The 19,947-nt window shown below is 37.6% G+C and overlaps 2 protein-coding genes across 3 annotated transcripts in view; one reads left to right on the top strand and one right to left on the bottom strand.

Annotated features, from left to right (window-relative positions):
* The first annotated feature begins 564 nt into the window (after positions 1-564).
* Positions 565-15,820, top strand: pepd (peptidase D). Its single transcript, XM_087793570.1, has 15 exons — positions 565-606; positions 1,540-1,723; positions 1,813-1,940; positions 3,137-3,200; positions 5,491-5,538; positions 6,628-6,689; positions 6,961-7,005; positions 8,262-8,337; positions 10,001-10,047; positions 10,871-10,939; positions 12,090-12,167; positions 12,242-12,390; positions 13,623-13,807; positions 13,984-14,175; positions 15,163-15,820. The coding sequence occupies exons 1-15, from the start codon at positions 590-592 to the stop codon at positions 15,289-15,291; spliced, it is 1,473 nt and encodes a 490-aa protein (XP_087649696.1). The 5' UTR covers positions 565-589; the 3' UTR covers positions 15,292-15,820.
* A 1,624-nt stretch (positions 15,821-17,444) lies between these two features.
* thsd4 (thrombospondin type 1 domain containing 4) overlaps positions 17,445-19,947 on the bottom strand; it is a 63,277-nt gene continuing 60,774 nt past the window's right edge. For both annotated transcript variants that reach the window (XM_087793602.1, XM_087793603.1), the window contains 2 exons: positions 19,582-19,726; positions 17,445-19,508 (listed from right to left, as the gene is read on the bottom strand). In XM_087793602.1, the coding sequence (XP_087649728.1) occupies positions 19,366-19,508; positions 19,582-19,726 (288 nt within the window). In that variant the 3' untranslated portion in view covers positions 17,445-19,365. The remainder of the gene's footprint in view (positions 19,509-19,581; positions 19,727-19,947) is intronic.

A 19,947-nucleotide genomic window follows, 5' to 3' on the forward strand; every position in this document is an offset into this window, starting at 1 on the left:
GTGTTATAAATAAGAGAATTATTTAAATAGTCATTTTTTCATTTTCTTGATAAAAGATTGACTTGTTTTTTCTTTTTATTTAATCTATTTGTAGCGTTTTCTTCTGAGCCGGTTTCACCAGTTGAGAAACTAGAATGAAAACTAGACTAAATTAAATATTAAATATTATTTATATATATATATATATATTAATAAAGATTTTTTCGAAGTCTCTGTTTGTCATTGAGTGTCAGCACAAGCACAGAGAATAGTGGAAAATAAACAATGACTTTTTATCATTTGATTTAACGCTTTTCCATGCTGTGTTGCATTCAATGTTTAATCGTTTTTAATAGAAACACTCTCAAAATAATACAATATACTTTACTGTTGTAACGAAAAAGAGCGAGGAAATGAACAAAGTTTTCTACTTACTTAATATTTAAAACGCTTGTTATTCAAAAGGGAAACAATAATTCCCTACTACATTTGAACGCAGCACAAAGCCACGTCAGCTGATTGGAAGCGAGCCGCAGTCATGTGATTGGCCGAGCCCCAAAGTCATGTGACTTCCGTAAACACGCTACAGACTCTGAGGCAGGATTTCGACATGGCCGCAGCACCAGAGTGAGTGCAGCCTTTAAACTTTATTTTTTTGGTTTAAATATGCATTATTCAACGACGAAGGTGGTCGACGTGTGTGTGGAAACATTTCAATATAAATCTTTTTAATTCTGTGACGTGGGTTGTGCTGAAAAGTGCTTCTTCTGTGCTGACATTATCAAATTAACATAAATAAATACATGTTTAAGGTCATGTGAGTGTTTGGAGCAGCAATCTTGTTACTCAATGATTGTTTGCATATTAATTTAACCGAAAACGTTTTCATACTATTTATTTTTTTGTCACAGTGAGTATAAATGAAAATACTACATTAGCCTCCTTCAAAACACAACTTCAGATGTTCAGTAGTTTAACATGAAATTAATGTGATCCACTAAGCAATGGAAAAGAGAACTGTTACCCTTGTGACATAAAGGAATCTGCTGATATAGTCAAAAGAGAATCAGCCATAAAACCTGAAAGATAAGACGACACATGACATCGTTCACTCTGGCTACAGTGTTTCAATGCTTCATCTAAATATCACATAGTAAAGTTATTCATTCATTTTAAAATACGTTTATTTGGAAATCGATAATCTCCTGGTGTTTCCTAAACTCTTCAGAAGTGTGAAAATCTAATCTAATCTATAAAAACCCTTTGAGCAGGATGTTTTATAACTTCATGTGCTGATAAACTGTTCTTGTCTCTGTTCAGCAGAATGGATTATTCCAGGAAGATAACAAGGCTATATAAGTGGAGTCATACTGATCACTGTTGTGTCCCTTTATTCTATTTAAGTGACAATTATATTCCCGCAGTAGATAGAGTAACAAAAGTATAAAACTAGAAGACAAGAGTCTTAAAATAAAAGTTTAATTCTGCTTTAAAAAAATGTGTAGTTGATTTCTGGTGGCAGAAAAGTAACTAAACATACTTTTCACATCCTCCTTCCAGACCCGTCTACTGGCTTGGCAACGACACCTTGAGGGTGTCCGCAGCTCTTTTCGCGGAGAACCGGGCCCGACTTTGCACCGGCCTGAGAAGCAAAAACGGGTTTGTCGGCAAGTCCGTGGTGGTGCTGCAGGGTGGAGAGCAGACCCAGCGCTTCTGTACGGACACGGACAATGTCTTCAGACAGGTCACCGGATTGTCTACGATTATCTACATTCGACTCTTTACTCTGGAAGCTGAAGTGTATTTCTTTAACTCTCTGTTTTTTTCCTGCAGGAGTCTTTCTTCCACTGGGCCTTTGGCGTCACGGAGGCCGACTGTCTCGGAGCCATTGACGTGGATTCTGGCAAATCCATGCTGTTTGTCCCTAAACTGCCTGAAAGCTACGCTACTTGGATGGGAGAGTGAGTTTAAAATGATACAAGTATAGGCTGTAATTCTACCGCAACCACTTTTAGTGAGAGTCCAGGCAGATGGAGGCGTGGCCTCCTAAGACTATAAACACTGACTCAATAGTCTGGACAGAGTAACCCACATTGAGTACTAACTGTAAGATGGAACAATTATTATTGTTGCTCAAATCATTTAATATTAAGAAATATCAGTTTTCCCCAAACTCAGGAATTTCCAACTTTCTACTAAATTGTGCAACAGTTACATGTTAACTTTGTAGCATTTCCTTCTTAGTTCCACATTTGTGTGTTTTTTTAACTATTCCCATCATCTAAAGAAGTTTCCTTTTTTAGGATTTAAAAAAAAAAAGAAAAAGGAAGTCATAAACCTCTTCCTTTAATTACTTACTTTCTACATAAAGTCATAGTTTATTGTTAACTTAAAATCACATTGAACAAATAAATAGTCTGATTTTCCTAAACATTAAAGCATAATTTATTCAGATTCCGAATCAAACTTGTATTGTCAGTGTTTTAAACACAACGTAGGAATTATAATTATCTGGAGAAAAAAAAGGTCAAATTCTTTTAACCCAGAGCTGAAAAAAGTTCTGATCACAGTTGGATCTGCTGAAAGCACAATTATAATCCCACAATAATAATTATAAATGTGCAATTAATTAAAAAGATCAGTGTTTGTTTGCATGTGGCAAAAATTGAAATAAATAAATCCAACTAACTAAAAATGTTTCTCTGGAACACGTTTAGTTTAGTCACAAATAAGTGATGATAAATGAGTGTGTTTTCTAAATATTTCTGCTTGTCTAAAGGTTTTTTTTCACATCACAAGCTAATGGTACTTCTGACAAAAAAAACCTTCAGACAGTAATAATCGATCCACCAGAAATTAAATGATTGATTAAACTACTGAACAAAAAGAACCGTCAAAACAAGCAACATTCCTGCAAATCTTATTCTAATTCATGATAACTTCTAATTCAGGGAAGTCAAACTCACACAAATCACACAAGGGGCCAAAATGACAGATCAGTCAAAGTTGCACAGCCATTTACCTTTTAAAAGTTTTACTTTTATTTGAAGTCTCTATATGATAGTTGACATCCATGTCTCTTACCTTATCTTATACACAGGAATATTCAGAATATAAACATGAACATTAATCTTCTGATAAATCTATTCGACTGCAGGATCTACCCAAAATCTCACTTCAAGGACAAGTACGCAGTGGACGAGGTGCACTACACCACTGATGTAAGTCTCTGCTGCTCGTGTGTGTGTGTGTGTGTGTGTGTGTGTGTGTGTGTGTGTGTGTGTGTGTGTGTGTGTGTGTGTGTGTGTGTGTGTGTGTGTGTGTGTGTGTGTGTGTGTGTGTGTGTGTGTGTGTGTGTGTGTGTGTGTGTGTGTGTGTGTGTGTGTGTGTGTGTGTGTGTGTGTGTGTGCGTGACCTTTTCTCCGTGGACTTTGATGCAGACCCGCTCAGGCCTGAACTAACAGGTAGCTTCAGCCGAGAGCTTTAAAAGGTGAGACTCATCCGTCTCTCCCCTCGACCGGTTGGCAAGAGACACGCTATTGTAGGTGGCAGCTGGTCCGAGTTATATCGCTTCGAGATGTTACGCGACACGAGGCGACACGAGGCGACGCGGGTGGGCGACCTCTGAAGTGTGGGCGACCTCTGAAGTGTGGACTCTGTAGTCGTCGCACGTTCTTAATCCACTGCAGAGAAACATCTACACGACGTATGCTCAGGCCGACCATGACAACAAAAACAAGTCACCAAAGCGGAGACCAGACGTGGGTTAGGAGTGGAAGTATATCGATGCCATCCATTTAAAATGTTTTTTTAGTAAGCAGTGAATTATTTTCTTTTTTAAATCAACATTTCTATTTTTAAAGGTTGCATTAGTTTTTATTATATTATTAAATCAATATTTTTTTTTTTTTTAAATTATATCTTATTTCCAATTATTTTAAAATACTTAACTAAATTCTTTTTTTTAATTTCATAGCCTTTGAAATTCAATTAAAGAATGTTGGTATAATAGTTGCCATTTTACCAGACTTATCCAATCGAACACTGAGTCACTCGCTCCTACTTCAAATTTCACAACAAACTGTAAAATGATCGTTAGTTGCAAATAACTGAAATCTTAAGGTTTCCCGGTGCTTCTACGTTGTCACATGATTGTCTTGGCGTCCCATGATTGGCTAGTTCGATTAAGTGGCTCAGAACTCCAAGTTTAAAAGGCTACAAATTGGAAAAATGTTTAATTTAGAAAATGTATTTGGTCATTTCAATGATAGTAGGTAAGTAAGTCATTTTTATTCGTGTAGCGCGTTTCTAGACCAGGGTCACAAAGCGCTTAAACGATCAAAACAATATTCAATAAAGTATATATTTTAAAGATCAAGATAAAACTGATAACACAACAGGAGTTCCAGAAAATCAATGAAAAGCCTGAACAAATCAAAATGATAAACATATTGTATCTAACTCTGCTTAATGATTATAATGATTGAAAATATTGGATTTAAAAAAAAAAAACAATATACAACATTTCAGTTTAGAATTTATTCAATAACATTTTTCAAAAAATAACTAAATTCTTAAAAAAAAAAAAAAATTGAATAAAAAGAAATACAAATTTTAAAATGTTTAATTCAACCATTAAATATTCTGATGACACTGATATACTTCCATAGCTGAGACCCTACTATTGTTTGGCCCTATATTTAAACCACGTTAACGATAAACGTCCTAAATACAGAATCATTCAAACGAGCTGTAAGTGCTGCTGAATGCTAATGATGATCTCAGTAGTTCACTGCACACCATCGTGTCTCAGGTGAACTCGATCTAAACATCCTCCGACTCGCTCTAATTGCCGACGTGGAGAGTTTGTGAAAACAGTGGTGTGTTGACGGCAGACTCCCGGAGGAGCAAACTGCTGAGCTGACATTTCCAGAGCTAATTTTGGAGCACGTTGACAAATTGGAATAATTTATTCAGGTATTAAAAAAAAAGCAGCTCTCGACGTCGTCGAGACGATCACGTCGTGGTTTACGTTATTTCTATATTTACTCTGTGACCTTTCAACGAGCTGCGGGTTTTAATTAAAGTGTGTTATTTTCATTTGGCACATGACAAAAGGTGTCGTGGAATTAATCAGGAAGTGATTAGTACGTTTCATTAGCGGCTGCCGGTGAACGCGACGGTGTCTTGTTATCTCGGTTGAATCGCTCACTGGTTAATAGAAACATGATATTTATTGATTTTCATCAGGAATCCTTCCTGAATATTAAGAGTTTTGTTCAAGCAAACACACACTGCATTGGTTAAGAGCGAGAGCGTCAGTCTCGGACTTGCATACTTTAAATCCGCCCAGACATGAAAACTACAAATTTCGCATCCGTTCTCGACCTCAGATGTTGGCCAGTCATCCCACATTATTTCCCTCTTACAGCTGAAGGTCAGCATGACTGAATGACCTTTTCTGTGCAGCCCAAAAGCAGAAGAGCTCATTTATTAGCTTTTCTCTTTCAGATCAAAGAAGTCTTGACCAACATGGGGCCAGATGTTCTCCTGACCCTGGTATGAAATGACCCTCATGTTAGAATGTTGACCCACATGTCCAGATATTTTATCTACTTCTAAACATCTGAAGCATACATTATTTTAAATTAATTTATTAATTATTTGAAAGCTATAATGTATTAATAATAGTCTTTTTTTTAATTTATTAAAAACATTGTATTAAAAACATTTTTTTTGTATAACTATGAAACCATACATATTTGTATGACTTAAATAGGATCACCAATAAATTAGTTTCTTATAGTCTTGTTAAAATTATTTTAATCTTTTATTAATAGATCTCCTCACATGTTCCCTTTTTTGGCCTGTTTTTTAGTATCAACTACTTATGCTGCACATTTCATGAACTCAAAGACATGTTTATTGTCTTTTACTGTCCCGTTCTTGACGTTTTAATCTATTTTTTATCATCGTTTCTTAATGTTTTTTAGGTAAGAAAAGTGATATTTTAGTTTCAAACAAACTTGAACATTTAGGAAAGTAAATATTTTGTGGTCTTTTTTAGGTAATCAAATTAAAACAAGCACCCTTTATTTAAAAAAAAAAAAGTAAACTTTGTGACCCAGTACAAAAAAAGTTTTATGACATTTGGTAACAGTACAACCACCTCTATCGGCCGTTGCCCCGGGTTACCACCCATAGGCACATAGCAATGGCTGGTAGAGGGCAGAGCACGCATGAAGTAGAGCTAACTAATAATGAATTATTTCATGTAAATGGAATACTCGCCATAAACATTATTCCTTCAATGTCAGTTTTCAATCTAATTAGGAGTCAAACAATATATTTTGTTAACGTAAACACAGCCATCTCTATACAGTACAGTCACCATATAAACATGCAAATTTATCAAGTAGAAAATAAAGTGTCTTAAGAAACGATTAATCCTCTTCTAGAGTCAATTTTATACTATAATTGTTTCATTGTATCGTTACTTCTTGCAACAAGGCTGCAGAATAATGTCACTTAATTGTTATTATTATCATTAATTTTAAAGACTTATTTATTGCACAGCATTATTACTGAAAATAGCTGCTTCTCTGGACGGTTGTTTGAACCGACATTTCTTTCTTTTCTGGGCTGCAGCGAGGCAAGAACACGGACAGCGGGAGCATCTGCCGCGAAGCTTCCTTTGAAGGAATAAACACGTATGTTTTCCTTTTACATAATGAGACATTGTTTGGGGTTAATGCCTCTTCTTTCTTTAAATAACCAAGGACACCCACGGCTCATGAATAACGATGGCTTCTGATTAACCCTGTTCTTTATTTAATGAGCATTTTAATTGTTATGCCATCCCATAATATGTGTCCAACATACATATTTTTGAAACAAACTAACATTAGCAGGAATTCTCATTATCTTCAAAGACAAATGACAGATAATTGCTGGTTTCTTATCTCTTTTTTTTTTAAACAGATTAAAAGTGGACAACACCTTCCTGCACCCCGTCATCGTGGAATGGTACGTTCTAATTCAAGCTGGTATTGTTATTGATCGATAAGCCTCCCAGTCTTCATATAGGTGATTGGGTTTTTCCTGTGTTCTGTCAGAGCGAGATGCAAGCAGCCAGACTTAATGGGCTCCGTGCTCGTCTGCTCGTCCTCGGCATTACCGCCCGCAGGACCTAAATTAGTTGACATTTTGTAAATTGAGGAGAAATTCTTGGCAGGCACACCGCCTGGTGAGAAGGACCTGATGGAGCCCTCCTGCCCCTTCTCACGGCTCCCTTTTAATAGCTCGGATCTGTTGTTCTCATTAGTGTTGCCGTGGGTTACCTGTGAACCTGAGATGTTTACTTGCTTGTTGACGGACCCTTGGTTTAACTTCACCAGACTATTTGGTGTTGGATCTCGTGCCTGGCTCGAGGACCGATAACCTTGGAGAAAGTAACTGGTTTTATTTATTATGTGTGAGTCAGAAGGCCTCGTGAGAGAACTGGCAGAGAAAACAAAGAAGCTGAAATTAGAGGAATAATTATTCAGACATACAAACATCAGATTTAAAAGCTGCTGGAGTCAACTGTATCCTCTCGTCCTCAGTCATCACTGGGTTCTTGTGGGATTTTATTGTTCCTTTAGCCAGAGGGGGACTAATGACTGCTGCCATCTAGTGAAAATGAAACGCCGTGAATACTTGCATATTAATTGTAAATACAAATAAAATATACTTTATTTGATTAGCCACTTTATTGGAATATATAAATATATAAAATATTACTTGAAAACCAAAATGTTAATGAATGTTAATTAGCTATACAGTGCTGTTGAATAACAACAGTATCATGTAAATGTGTAAATAGGTCATAATTTTTTTTTTCTCACACCCCTAGTATACGTATGCATGTATACAGTATAAGTACGTTTATACATGTGTGTACATCTTAGAGTTTTGTATGTATACATGTGTGTATTTAAAAATTAAATGGCACCGGTTTGGTAGAATGACGGAGCTTTTAAACTGCAGCTCTTGTGGAGGATCCACATCTTTATCTAGTGGAAGTTAGGCTGCTGAACGAAGTCACGGGTCAATCGACGAGACTCGTTCATCGTAAAGGAGCTACTGTTGCTAAAATGGCTGAAAAACATCGTAGAAGCCGAGCTTACTTCCTTGGAAGGTTTTCGGAGAAGTCAAGACCGGGTTGGGTTGGATTAGAGAGAGTCTACTTCTCTTCAACATGAACTTATCGAGTCGTTTTCCGCTTCTTCCTTTTCATCCAGCCGCCTGCTCAAGACTGACAAGGAGCTGGAGGTCATGAGATACACCAACAAAGTGTCCAGTGAAGCCCACAAGATGGTACGACACACAAGAGAAAATCAAACTTCAGACTTCCTGAATCATGGAGGAGGTTAGGAAGACAAGTCTGAGGCCCTTATAGCCTATGAATTGTTAAAATATCAGAGCCGGTCAGAGGGTCACGGCAAAAAAGTGTTGACTCGGAAGTAATAAACTTACATTTCACTGCTGAGCTTATCTGCTCTGAGGATAAACAAGTGATTACTGAAGTACTTTTTATCAGACGCATGGTCGCACACGTGTGTCAGCAATTCTCTTTCCACCTCTCGGGTAATGAAACTGTTTTCAGAAATCAGCAAGTGCCCGAGGACACAGTTGAACTCTTTCTGCTCACCGAGTTAACACTTTCTACGCGATCTAAGCTTCATCTGCAGCAGAACCTGAGAGTATTGATCTTCAGCAGCCGCATTTGAACACACAAATCCTGATTTGTGCATTTTTAGACGACTTGTATCAAACATGAGAGGAAGTGTCGCAATAGTTTATTATAATTTGTGCAATCGGTCAAAGTTATTCCTATATTCAGTAAATGCACCCGTGTTACACTCAGGGCAAAAAAAACCCTGATAAATCAGCGATTTTTGGCAAATGCTGCTTTTTTACAGTGCGGCAGTTTACATAATACAACATGGCCGTCTCAGGGGGAAGTAAAGTTGATATGAAAACAGATGTAATCCTGCCTTTTGTGTCATGATGTCGGCGTCAACAAGGAGAACCACGTAAAAAGTGTGTGTATTTCAATATATAAATGCCAAAATTATTTACAAAATATATCAATTTACCTCACATATAACAGGAACTAGACTTAGAAGAGTTTGACCGACCCAAAGGACATCCTTCTGAAAATCGGTCCCTCAGGAAACTTTAGTTACTTAATTGAAAAGGCCCTTCTGGCAAATATGACGTTTTTGTCGGTTGACCTTAAAGTTTCATACTTTATTCTGTTATTATAGTAAGTAAGTAAGTAAGTAATATTTATTTATATAGCGCTTTTCCAGACCACGGTCACAAAGCGCTTTAACAATCAAAACAATACTCAAAAGTATATACTTTAAAGATCAAGATAATACTGAGAACAACACAGGAGTTCCAGAAAATCAAGGAAAAGCCTGAACTAATAGAAACGTCTTAAGATGTTTCTTAAAGGAGTCAGTAGATCCATCAAGCGCAAAGAGAGAGGAAGATCGTTCCAAAGCTTAGGAGCAACAGCCTGAAAAGATTTCTCTCCTCTGGTCCTGAGCCGTGTTTAGGAACCATCAGTAGATTCTGATCCACAGACCTCAGAGCCCGGGCTGGGGTGTAAGGCTGGATCAGATCATAAGTACATTCACAACATTATTGACACTACAAGGTCACAGAGAACAATGTTTTTAACAGCTCATCTGATTAAACCACAACAAATGCCTCTACATTGATCAGTGGCTTCAACATTTAAAACCAACCCGATGAAAAAAAGAAAACTAGTATAATTGATGGCAAAATATCTGAAATAATAACAGTTTTAAATTCATAAACATTTTAAAACTGGAAGAGTTCAGGACAGTTGAATAATTAAACAAGGGAAAACCAATAATGTCTGATTTACAGGATGTAGCATTCGCTTCATTTATGTTTTTACTGAATATTTCACATCTTTACACTCAACGCTAAACTCTCTCTGCAGGTGATGAAACATGTGAAGTCTGGACTGAAGGAGTACGAAATGGAAAGGTAGGTGTTGACATCATTGCTCATTTCCTTGGAATAGTTATTATTATTATTAGTTTGTTTTACTTCATGCACGCTCTGCCCTCCACCAGCCATCGCTATGGGCCTCGGGGTGGTAACCCGTAGCAACAGTCGAAGAGGTGGTTTTACAGAGAAAGTTATCTAATGCTATAAAACTTTTGTTGTACTCAGTAACAAAGTTTACATTTTTTTAAAGAAGGATGCTTTTTTTGAAACTCAAATGTGACTTTTCTTCCTTAAAAAAAAGATGAATCCATTGTCATGGAAATGTAAAAATAGGAGCCTTCTTTTATATTTTCCTCATTAAAAAGGAATTGTTTGTCTAATTAGCGCCGCAGACCAACCTTTCATCTCCTCCTCCCTCCGCGTGTCATTACGCCTCCTCTTTCCTCCGCTCATCCTTCATATGACGCATGTTGTGATCCTGCCGCGTCGACAGAGTCACAAGCTCAGCGTGGGCTGAAGATCTGGCTAAACATTGACTTCATTCAAGAGTAAAATCAAAGTCAATCACAGTCAATTACGAGGAGATTCATCATATTTATGGCGATCAAAACGCGTCACGTGACCAAAGGCGTTTCAGTGATTGACCTGCAGTCAGGTGTCACAACAGGGAGGCGGCGGAGACGTTTGAAGCGTCGGTGTCGGTGATGATTAAAGAAGGGGAAAAAAAAAAGAAAGCGAGAGTCAGGCCGAGGGCAACGGAGGTCCTTCAGCTAATTAGCGGCTCCTCTCATCTCCACTGTGCTCCGCATTGTTCTGTTCATTTGTTTGAATGAGTGTTTGTCGCTCTCACCCTCTGCAGCCTGTTCCAGCACTACTGCTACACCAAAGGAGGGATGCGGCACACGTCCTACACCTGCATCTGTGGAACGTAAGGCAGAAACCATCTATTATTCAAGACTTACAGACACAGTCATCAGCCTCATTAGAGTCCAACGGAATTATTTCACGGCGTCAGATGTGTCTTCGGTTGAATGTCTGTGTGTTCACTTCTCGCCGGCTACACACTCTAGGATAAATATATTAATGACAGTGAGAAGGTTTGTGGCATCGGTTGCATCAATTGGGGTTTGAGGACGAGTTCCTGCTCAAAGTGGAGGAGGAAGTGAGGGAAGAATGGAGTGGCGATGTCAGCCGTTACGCGGACGATTGCACAGTTCTGTGTTGGTTAAAAGAGAGCTAAGCTAAAAGGCAAACCTCTCGATATACCTGTCTATCTACGCATCTTCCCTCACTGATGATCACCAAAGGTGGTTAGTGTTTAACACGAACATCGGAGAAAAAAAAAAAAGGTTTTCACTAACGAAACAGTAATAATTCAAATATTTGTTTACAACATTTAAAGTCAGGGACCCAGACTATATTTTTTGTGCAAATAATTCATTTTAATATTTTTAATATTAAATGGTACTTGTCTGATCCAATCAGCTGGTCCTTCACAAACCGTATGTTTCTGTAGGTAAGTAAGTAATTTTTATTTGTATAGAGCTTTTCCAGACCAGGGTCACAAAGCGCTTAAACAATCAAAACAATATTCAATAAAGTATATACTTTAAAGATCAAGATAAAACTGATAACACAACAGGAGTTCCAGAAAATCAAGGAAAAGCCTGAACAAATAGAAACGTCTTAAGATGTTTCTTAAAGGAGTCAGTAGATCATCAAACACAGAGAGAGATGAAGATCGTTCCAAAGCTTAGGAGCAACAGCCTGGAAGGATTTCTCTCCTCTGGTCCTGAACCGTGTTCAGGAACCATCAGTAGATTCTGAGCCACAGACCTCAGAGCCCGAGCTGGGGTGTAAGGCTGGATCAGATCAGTGATGTAAGGAGGAGCTTGACCGTGAATATCGTGTAGTGTCAATAAAGTTGTAAATGTACTTGTACATTATAAAATATCAAGGTCAAAAGTCAGACAAAAATGTTATATTTGACAAGAATAATGTCAACTGATGACGTGCGAGTCTCAACACTTTCTGGACACAAAACATTTTTGTTCAACTGTGTTGTCTTTATGCCACAGTGGTAACAACGCGTCGGTCCTTCACTACGGTCACGCTGGAGCTCCCAATGACAAAACCATTCAGGATGGAGACATGTGGTGAGCAAATGTTTTCCCTTCACTCCCGTTTTCTCGTTTAATCAACTCATTAAACGTCACTTCTCTCCCTCCAGTCTGTTCGACATGGGAGGCGAGTACTACTGCTACTCTTCGGACATCACGTGCTCTTTCCCCGCCAACGGAAAGTTCACCCCGGACCAGAAGCTCATCTACGAGGCCGTGCTGAAGTCCTCCAGAGCCGTCATGGCCGCCCTCAAGCCGGGTAAGCCTCATGTGTAAGAACATGCAAAGTATGTTGTGAAGAAGTGAAGAGAGATCACCTTCATGGAGGGATGTGTTGGCGTCTAAAAATGTTGTTTTATTTTGTTAATTCACCAAACAAACTTTACTTTAATCACTCGATTAAAAGCTGCTCCACTTTCAGTGAGAGACAGATGATTAGATGTCTCACATGTACTCATAGAACCGGAGTTATACCAAGGTAACTACAAACTCAAATCAACTTCCATGACCGCTTTTTTACTGACAATAAAGCAAGTATCGGCTGCAGAACGGAAAGCATTAGCAACAGTATATAGTTTTTTATAATGTTCATTCTATGGAATATTTAAAACATTATTTATTTATACTATCTTGCACTATTTTTAACCTATTAATATCTAGATTCATACTTTTTTTTATATAACTCTATGCTGTGTTTTTTAACGGTTGCCAAGCAATGACATTTTTATGTGCAATGACAATAAAAGAAAGTCTAAAGTCAAGAACAGAATCGGTGAAACACAAGTACTTAATCATTCTTAATATTATATTAATTAATATTCTGACATGTATTTTTACTAAAACGGGGCTGAATGATAATTTAGAACAAATCAAGTTCATTTAACAACACAAAAGTGTTTACAAATTAAAAGATATTTGCCACAACACCAGTTTTCTGACTAAATCCGACTAAAGGAAAAAAGATGTTCTCAGGGTGTAAAAAATAAATAAAAATAAAATCAAGCTTAATATGCTAAAATATGACTTTATGTTATTCATTATTTGTAATGGAAAAAATGACATACTTAACCCTTGCGTCCCTCCCAGGGTCAAGATGACCCGTTGGCCCGAAAACAAATGTGTTTGTGGTATCCCTTGTGTTGTCTTTGGGTCAAGTTAACGACCTCCTTGGCTTCCAGAAATACATATGCCTGACCTCACCGTGACCCTGAGATAACACAAGGGATCCCCACAAACACATTTCGGGCCACCGGGTCACCTTGACCCTGGGAGGTTCTGGCCTACAGGCTTCAGTGTGCAAGAGAAATATGAAACAGAATACGTTTAATTATAATTTAAAATAACAAAAATAATCTATTATTTTTACAGAAAACCATTATTGGAGTTACTCAACTAGTTCTGCTGCTTTATTACCATAATCAGGGTCTTTAAAGTTAAGTTTAAAGTTAGATCAACTTAGATGATCATTGATGGCCCGTGTGTGTCTGCCAGGCGTGAAGTGGACCGCGATGCACCGTCTGGCTGACAGGGTTCACCTGGAGGAGCTGGTAAAGGTCGGCATGCTGAAGGGAAACGTGGACGAGATGATGAAGGTCCACTTGGGATCCGTGTTCATGCCTCACGGTCTGGGTCACCTGCTGGGCATTGATGTGCACGACGTGGGAGGGTACCCCGAGGTGAGAGCGACTTCGTATCGATCTTGATGCTGGAAGAAGAAAAACACTCAATAACAAAAAAAAAAAAAGACTTTAGCTGCAGCAGTGAGATGAGTCGAACTATTGTGTCTAATCACACGGTTGTGAGTCCAAACATCGTGCAGTTCTTCCCTCACACAACATGCACCTGTGTTTAGGGCGTGGAGCGGATCCAGGAGCCGGGGCTGAAGAGTCTCCGCATGGGTCGCCTGGTGCAGGAGAGGATGGTCCTCACGGTTGAGCCCGGCATTTACTTCATCAACCACCTCCTGGACCAGGCCCTGGCCGACCCGGCACAGAGCGCCTTCATCGACAACCAAGTGCTGGCTCGCTTCCGAGGCTTTGGAGGGGTCAGTGGGCGCGTTGACTCTTCTGTCTGCCGTGTTTGTTTTTAAAGGTGTTGATTTCACCGGAGGGGCCTGAAGGGAAGGGTCAGGGAGTCAAACAGATTAGCACAACAAAGCACAATTATGTTAAAACGCAGCAGAGTGGAGAAGCAAGAAGCACGAGCTGATTATAGAATCATATCAGAGGCGTTAAAACAAACCCGCTCACTTTAAATTGTCTTTCTTTGGTTGTAATAGGGGTGTGTATTGGCAAGAATCTAGTTATACGCATCACAATACCGAGGCAACAATATGATATATTGATATACTGTGGTACTGTAGTAACAAGGATATATTTGTAGTATTTTCAAGTACTTGACTCTGGTGTTGCAGAATTTACAGACCACATGACTCTCGTAACTGCTTTAATTTGTTTTGAAGCCAAAATAAGTCCAAACATTAGCTTTAAAAGAGTCGACTGTATCCTCTCGTCCTCAGTCATCACCCGGGATCTTGCAAGATTTCATTGTTTCTTTAGCAGCAGACTATGAATAAATATGATTTTAAAAAAAATCCCCCATAAAAAATTAATAGAGCATAAATAATGCTGATAAATATTGATGCAGTATTGGAAAGAAGTATTCCATATATATCATCGTATCGATATTTTCTCACACTCCTAGGTCATAATGTAACGGCTCACCGTTAAATAAAGTAAAAAACAACTTGCGTCTGAAAACACAAACGTGTTTTTTGATTCATTCTGTCTTCTCGGTTTGTAGATGGATTCCCAGACGTGACCTTTATGTAGAGCTTCTGTAATTGTCTGGTCTTGTTTGCTGATGTAAAGGTCAGAGAAGCTATAATGGTCAGTTGAGGCAGTTTCAACCCAAAGTTTCAAAATATGATGCCTCATTAAAATACTGCGTCAACAGAGCAGCACAAATGCATGTCGTACGACGTTTGTTTGGCTTTAACTGAATGGTTTCATGACCGGTCTGATTTGTGCAGGTCCGCATCGAGGACGACATCGCGGTGACCGCAGACGGGATGGAGCTGCTGACCTGCGTCCCCAGAACCGTGGAGGAGATCGAGGCCTTCATGAGCGACTCCAACAAACCAACCATCACAGGAGTTTAGCAAAAATTCCAACTCAAGATAAAAAAAAGGGAAGAATCTAAAACAATCTAATCATCATAACTCATCATAAACTTACAGATATCGCTTTTGTCACGGATCATCACGCAGAAACTAAGACCCTCAATAATGGTTTAAAAGAGGAGTTCTGAACGAAACAAAAAGGATTGTGATGAGAAGCTGGCGAAGTGAAGACAATTGTCAAAAGATTACAACTCATCATTACAAAAACAAGAACTTAAAAAGTGACAGAACACGTCGAGCACATCTTGAAAAGATAGAAGCGTGTTTGAAGGAATTCTAATCATATGATGATGACGATAATAATGTCTCTTTTTTTAAGATATTTTGCTAGTTCACCCATTTTTTTTAAACCAACAATAGTATTATCATGAATTTTCGTGCGACGCTCATGCCTGATTTTTGTTCTCAACTGAATGATTAAGAGATGATTTATATTGTTAAAAAAATGTTTTGATATCACATGGGAAGAAGTGATTTCACAAACAAATAAATGAAATCACAAAAGTTACTTGCTTGTGTCTGGAATTCACTCACCAAACAATTGTCCAGGACTGGAAGTTGGAAATTGATTTTTCTATTTCAAGAGTTGTTGACAAGTTTCGTTTGTTTCTTTGATGTTTGTCTTCTTTGATTGTTTCTCATAGAAAATAAATTCACTAGAGGTTTTGTTGACAATAACTTTCCTTTTGTCCACAATTGACTGATAGGAGCAACTATGTGGTATATTAATACATACAAGCATTGTATTTATTTGTGATTAATGTTTCATGAAACAAGTTTGACAAAAGAATAGTCATTAAAGCCTTCAGTCCAGTTATGCACTTTCACATTCTAGCCGCCAGGGGTCAGATCTGCTCTTCAATAGAAAGTTAACTTGGTTTAAATCGAACTTCTATTGCCAGTGTTGTCAACAAAACATGTTTTTTAGGTGGCATTACAGAATAAAAAAATTAAACATACAAAATAAAGAGATTCATAAAACACAAAATAAAAGTAAGTATGAGTCATTACCATAAATTGGTCGTAAATAATGAACAGTCCATAAAAAAACGTAATACATTCAATTTAATTAAATAGTATTCATGACGTAATATGTAAGTTGCATGTATGTTTGAATTTTTAATCTGTCGATTTTAAAATAAAAAATACACAATTGAATACGACGAAGTCATATTAATTGTAATCTTTTTTTTTGTTCAACTGGAAATTAATCTCAATATATTAAAATTAAAAACAAAAGCAATAGTAAAAAATATATATATTTAAACAGAAAGGAAAAGAAAACAATAAAAATAATGACCGAATATAATGTCTGTTATTTGTGTTTATAAAAAATAAAACTAGTCTAATACAATTTATACATTTATTTTAAAGAAAAAAATAGCCTATTTACGTATTTCTGTATAAAACATTTAAGATCTTAATGAACATTTAATTCATCTACAAATATTGAAGTTAATATTCTATTTTAAATAATTTATCCTCTGTATTCACAGTAAACGATGATGCAAATATTTAATACAGGAAAAAGAGTTACAATTACTTAATGTTACAGCAAATAATGACTTAAAAACTTCATTATATACATTAACTGATGTATTTGTATTGACTTTGATTAGCTTTTTTATTAGCAGGTGGCTAATTATGTTGAAACAAACGAGGAAGAGAAGATGAAATTACCTTCAGAAGTTCTTTTGAATCAGAAAAAATAATTATTATGATCCTTACAATAGTTTCACAGACACACAGAGACAAGAAGGAAAGAAAAAAATACACAAATATTTGAGAAACTATCACTTACCTGCTTGTTTGCAAGATCCTTTTATTGAGTTACAGGATCAACTATAGCAACATCGCCATCTTCAGGACAGGCGGAAAACTACACGAATGATCCTTGCGCTTTATTTTTTTGCAATAATAAATATTAGTTTTCGATTTAAAAATTCAACAAGTTATCAAGGTATTAAAACACATTCATACTTTTACAGTTTTCTTACTCATTTCAGTTAAAGAAAGCCTGTTTGTTTTTTATAAGTCTGAATGTGTGAGATCATATTTCATAAATAAAACAAATGCCACGCATAAAAGCTATAAACAATCCATTATATTTATTACATAAAGAAAATCTCGACCAAAAAAACAATAATACAGATTTGCTGTTAAATACATGACAATAATATAAAAAACACACGCTCATTTTAGCACCATTCATAAGGTATTCCGTGGGAGAAAAGTCATCTGGAAAGTCCAACGCTTGAAATGTTACTTCAATAATGGATGAGAGGTAAATTTACTGCTCTTGGACAAGAAAACCATCAAAACAAAAAAACAAAAAAAAAACACCTGGACGATTCAGATCGTCATAAACTCTGACAGATTTACTTTGGCTGTAAATGTTTTATGTACACCAGGTTAAATCATGTACTTTGCAATTACATTTAACCGTATTTGTTGTTTTCAGACAAACAAACATGGCAGATCGTCTGCCAGCGAAAGCATCGTTCGGCCCGACACACGTCACATACTCGTCCGACCATCTGCTTCTACCATCCGAGCTGCTGAATTCCTGCGTCGAAGGGTTGAGGTCGTGATTGGTGGAGAAGCTGTGAAAGGTTTTATCTCCGCAGCCAAGAAGGAGCCACTGGTGACCCATTAAGCAGCGTCTTCCCGGGAGAGAAACCAGCAAATAAATAGTTTTTTTTGTGTTTGTTTTTGTTGCAAAAAAGACGACGCGATCATTCACAAACATACATACATAGTTACAGTATTTACACGCACGTGGATCTGCTGTGCACCTCTGGATACAAACACCCAGTTTTTTAAGTTCTTTACCTGCAGGAAGATTATCTCTAGATCTGAGCTTGATTAAGAAAAATGTAACTGCTGGCGCCAAAAATGGAAAAAAAAGGTTGAACAGATTTTAATTACATTTTCTAGGAAACTTTGATGGAGATACAACACAGATATTATTACACATTTACTGCTGATCTGGACTTATTTCTAAAGGATTTATTCACTCTGTGTACAGTGAACTGCAGTACTTTCTTCTTCGCTCCTACTATCCGTGTAGCAAGTTCGGTAAAACTGTCTCACTGAGCTGTTATTTATCCAAAATATTTCAAATACTAAAACTGTACCAAACCATATACGTTAAATAATTGTACAGCGATACAAAAATCCACAACGTGGATGTAGCTGAGCTGCTTGGCAGCTGTCTGCGCTTGTTTGTAACTAAGAGTCGATTTGATTTTAATGCTTTTTTCGGAAGGTTTTTGAAGGTCATTCAATCAGTTTAACAAGTATTGTTGTTAACTATAACTTTAAACAAACTAAGTTTCCTCCAGATCCACTTTTTTATACACAATTCTGGAATCACAGAAACCATATTGACTTTTCTTTTTTTTAAAGTCATGTAAAATAAGCTCCTTGGCAGAGGCATGCACCTTCTGAGTGCTTTTTTTTAGTTGCATTAATAAACAGCGAGTTGATGTGGAAAATAAGGACAAGGTGTTACTGGAGAGGAGGATGAAGATTGGTAAAGATGGAGGAGACAAACTTCCTGATGTGAATGACAGAAGAAGAATTATCTACGACTAATAGAACATCGTCAGAGCGATGGATCAAAGGACCTCCTGTTTGTTTTTCAACATCTAATTTCAGGTACAGGTGTTATTAAAACAGTTGCTTGGTTGAGGTTAAATATCTTTGGTCAACAAAGTGAGTTACATGTTTGATATCAGTGTGAAATCCTATCTTATAAACTAGTGAAAAAGGCATTAAATAATCCTCTATACTGTTGGCAGAACGTTGGTACGACAACTATGACCGTGTTTCAGTAAAAAAAAAAAATCCAACCCAGAGTTTTCACATCCTATCGTTCAGCAGCCGGCGCCGAAACAACAACTCTTTCCATCCCAGCCTCGGGTCCATTTTTCCAGGAGCTCGTCTCCACTCCGGTGGGCTGATCCCGGGAATTACGAAAATTCCTGCAGAGGAGTCCGTCTCTGCGACAGAGCCGGAGGTTTGAAAAGCAAAAAAAAAAAAAGAAAGGTGCTAGCTGCGACCGCGGTGGATGGCGTGTCTGTGAGGGACCCGTGAACATGAGGCGCAGCAGGTGGTCTTGTAGTAGTCGTACACGCACAGGCGGGCCTGGACCACCACGTTGCAGTTGAAGTACTTGTCTCTGCAGTTGTCATCTAGGGGGAACATCATCAGGGTTAAAGGTTTTTGGAGGAGACACGATAAAACGAGGGTCAATAACCGACGGACCTATTTGGGGGACGCAGGGCTCCGGGTTGCAGTCTTCTCTGTGGGCCGGTCTCAGTCTTTCCTCGCAACCGCTGCTGCTCAGCTTGTCGTCGGAGAGGCAGCGAACCTCCCGGAGACGGAAGCCTCGTTCACATGTCTTTGAACACTGACGTGAGAGAGTAGAGATGGTTTTTATTCAAGATACTGAACTTTATTCAAATTAATAATTCAGTGAAAGTCATCTCAGTAAAGTCAGGTGTAATATTGGATCATCTAGTTATGAAGGTACATCAACATACATTGTTACATAGAAAGATATATTTATAAATCAATATGTTTTGCATTGTTGTAGTAGCTAGATCATTTAACCCTCGCGTAATCTCAGGG

Source organism: Callionymus lyra, chromosome 6 (genome assembly GCF_982586985.1).
Source record: "Callionymus lyra chromosome 6, fCalLyr1.hap1.1, whole genome shotgun sequence".
NCBI classification, from domain to species: domain Eukaryota; kingdom Metazoa; phylum Chordata; class Actinopteri; order Syngnathiformes; family Callionymidae; genus Callionymus; species Callionymus lyra.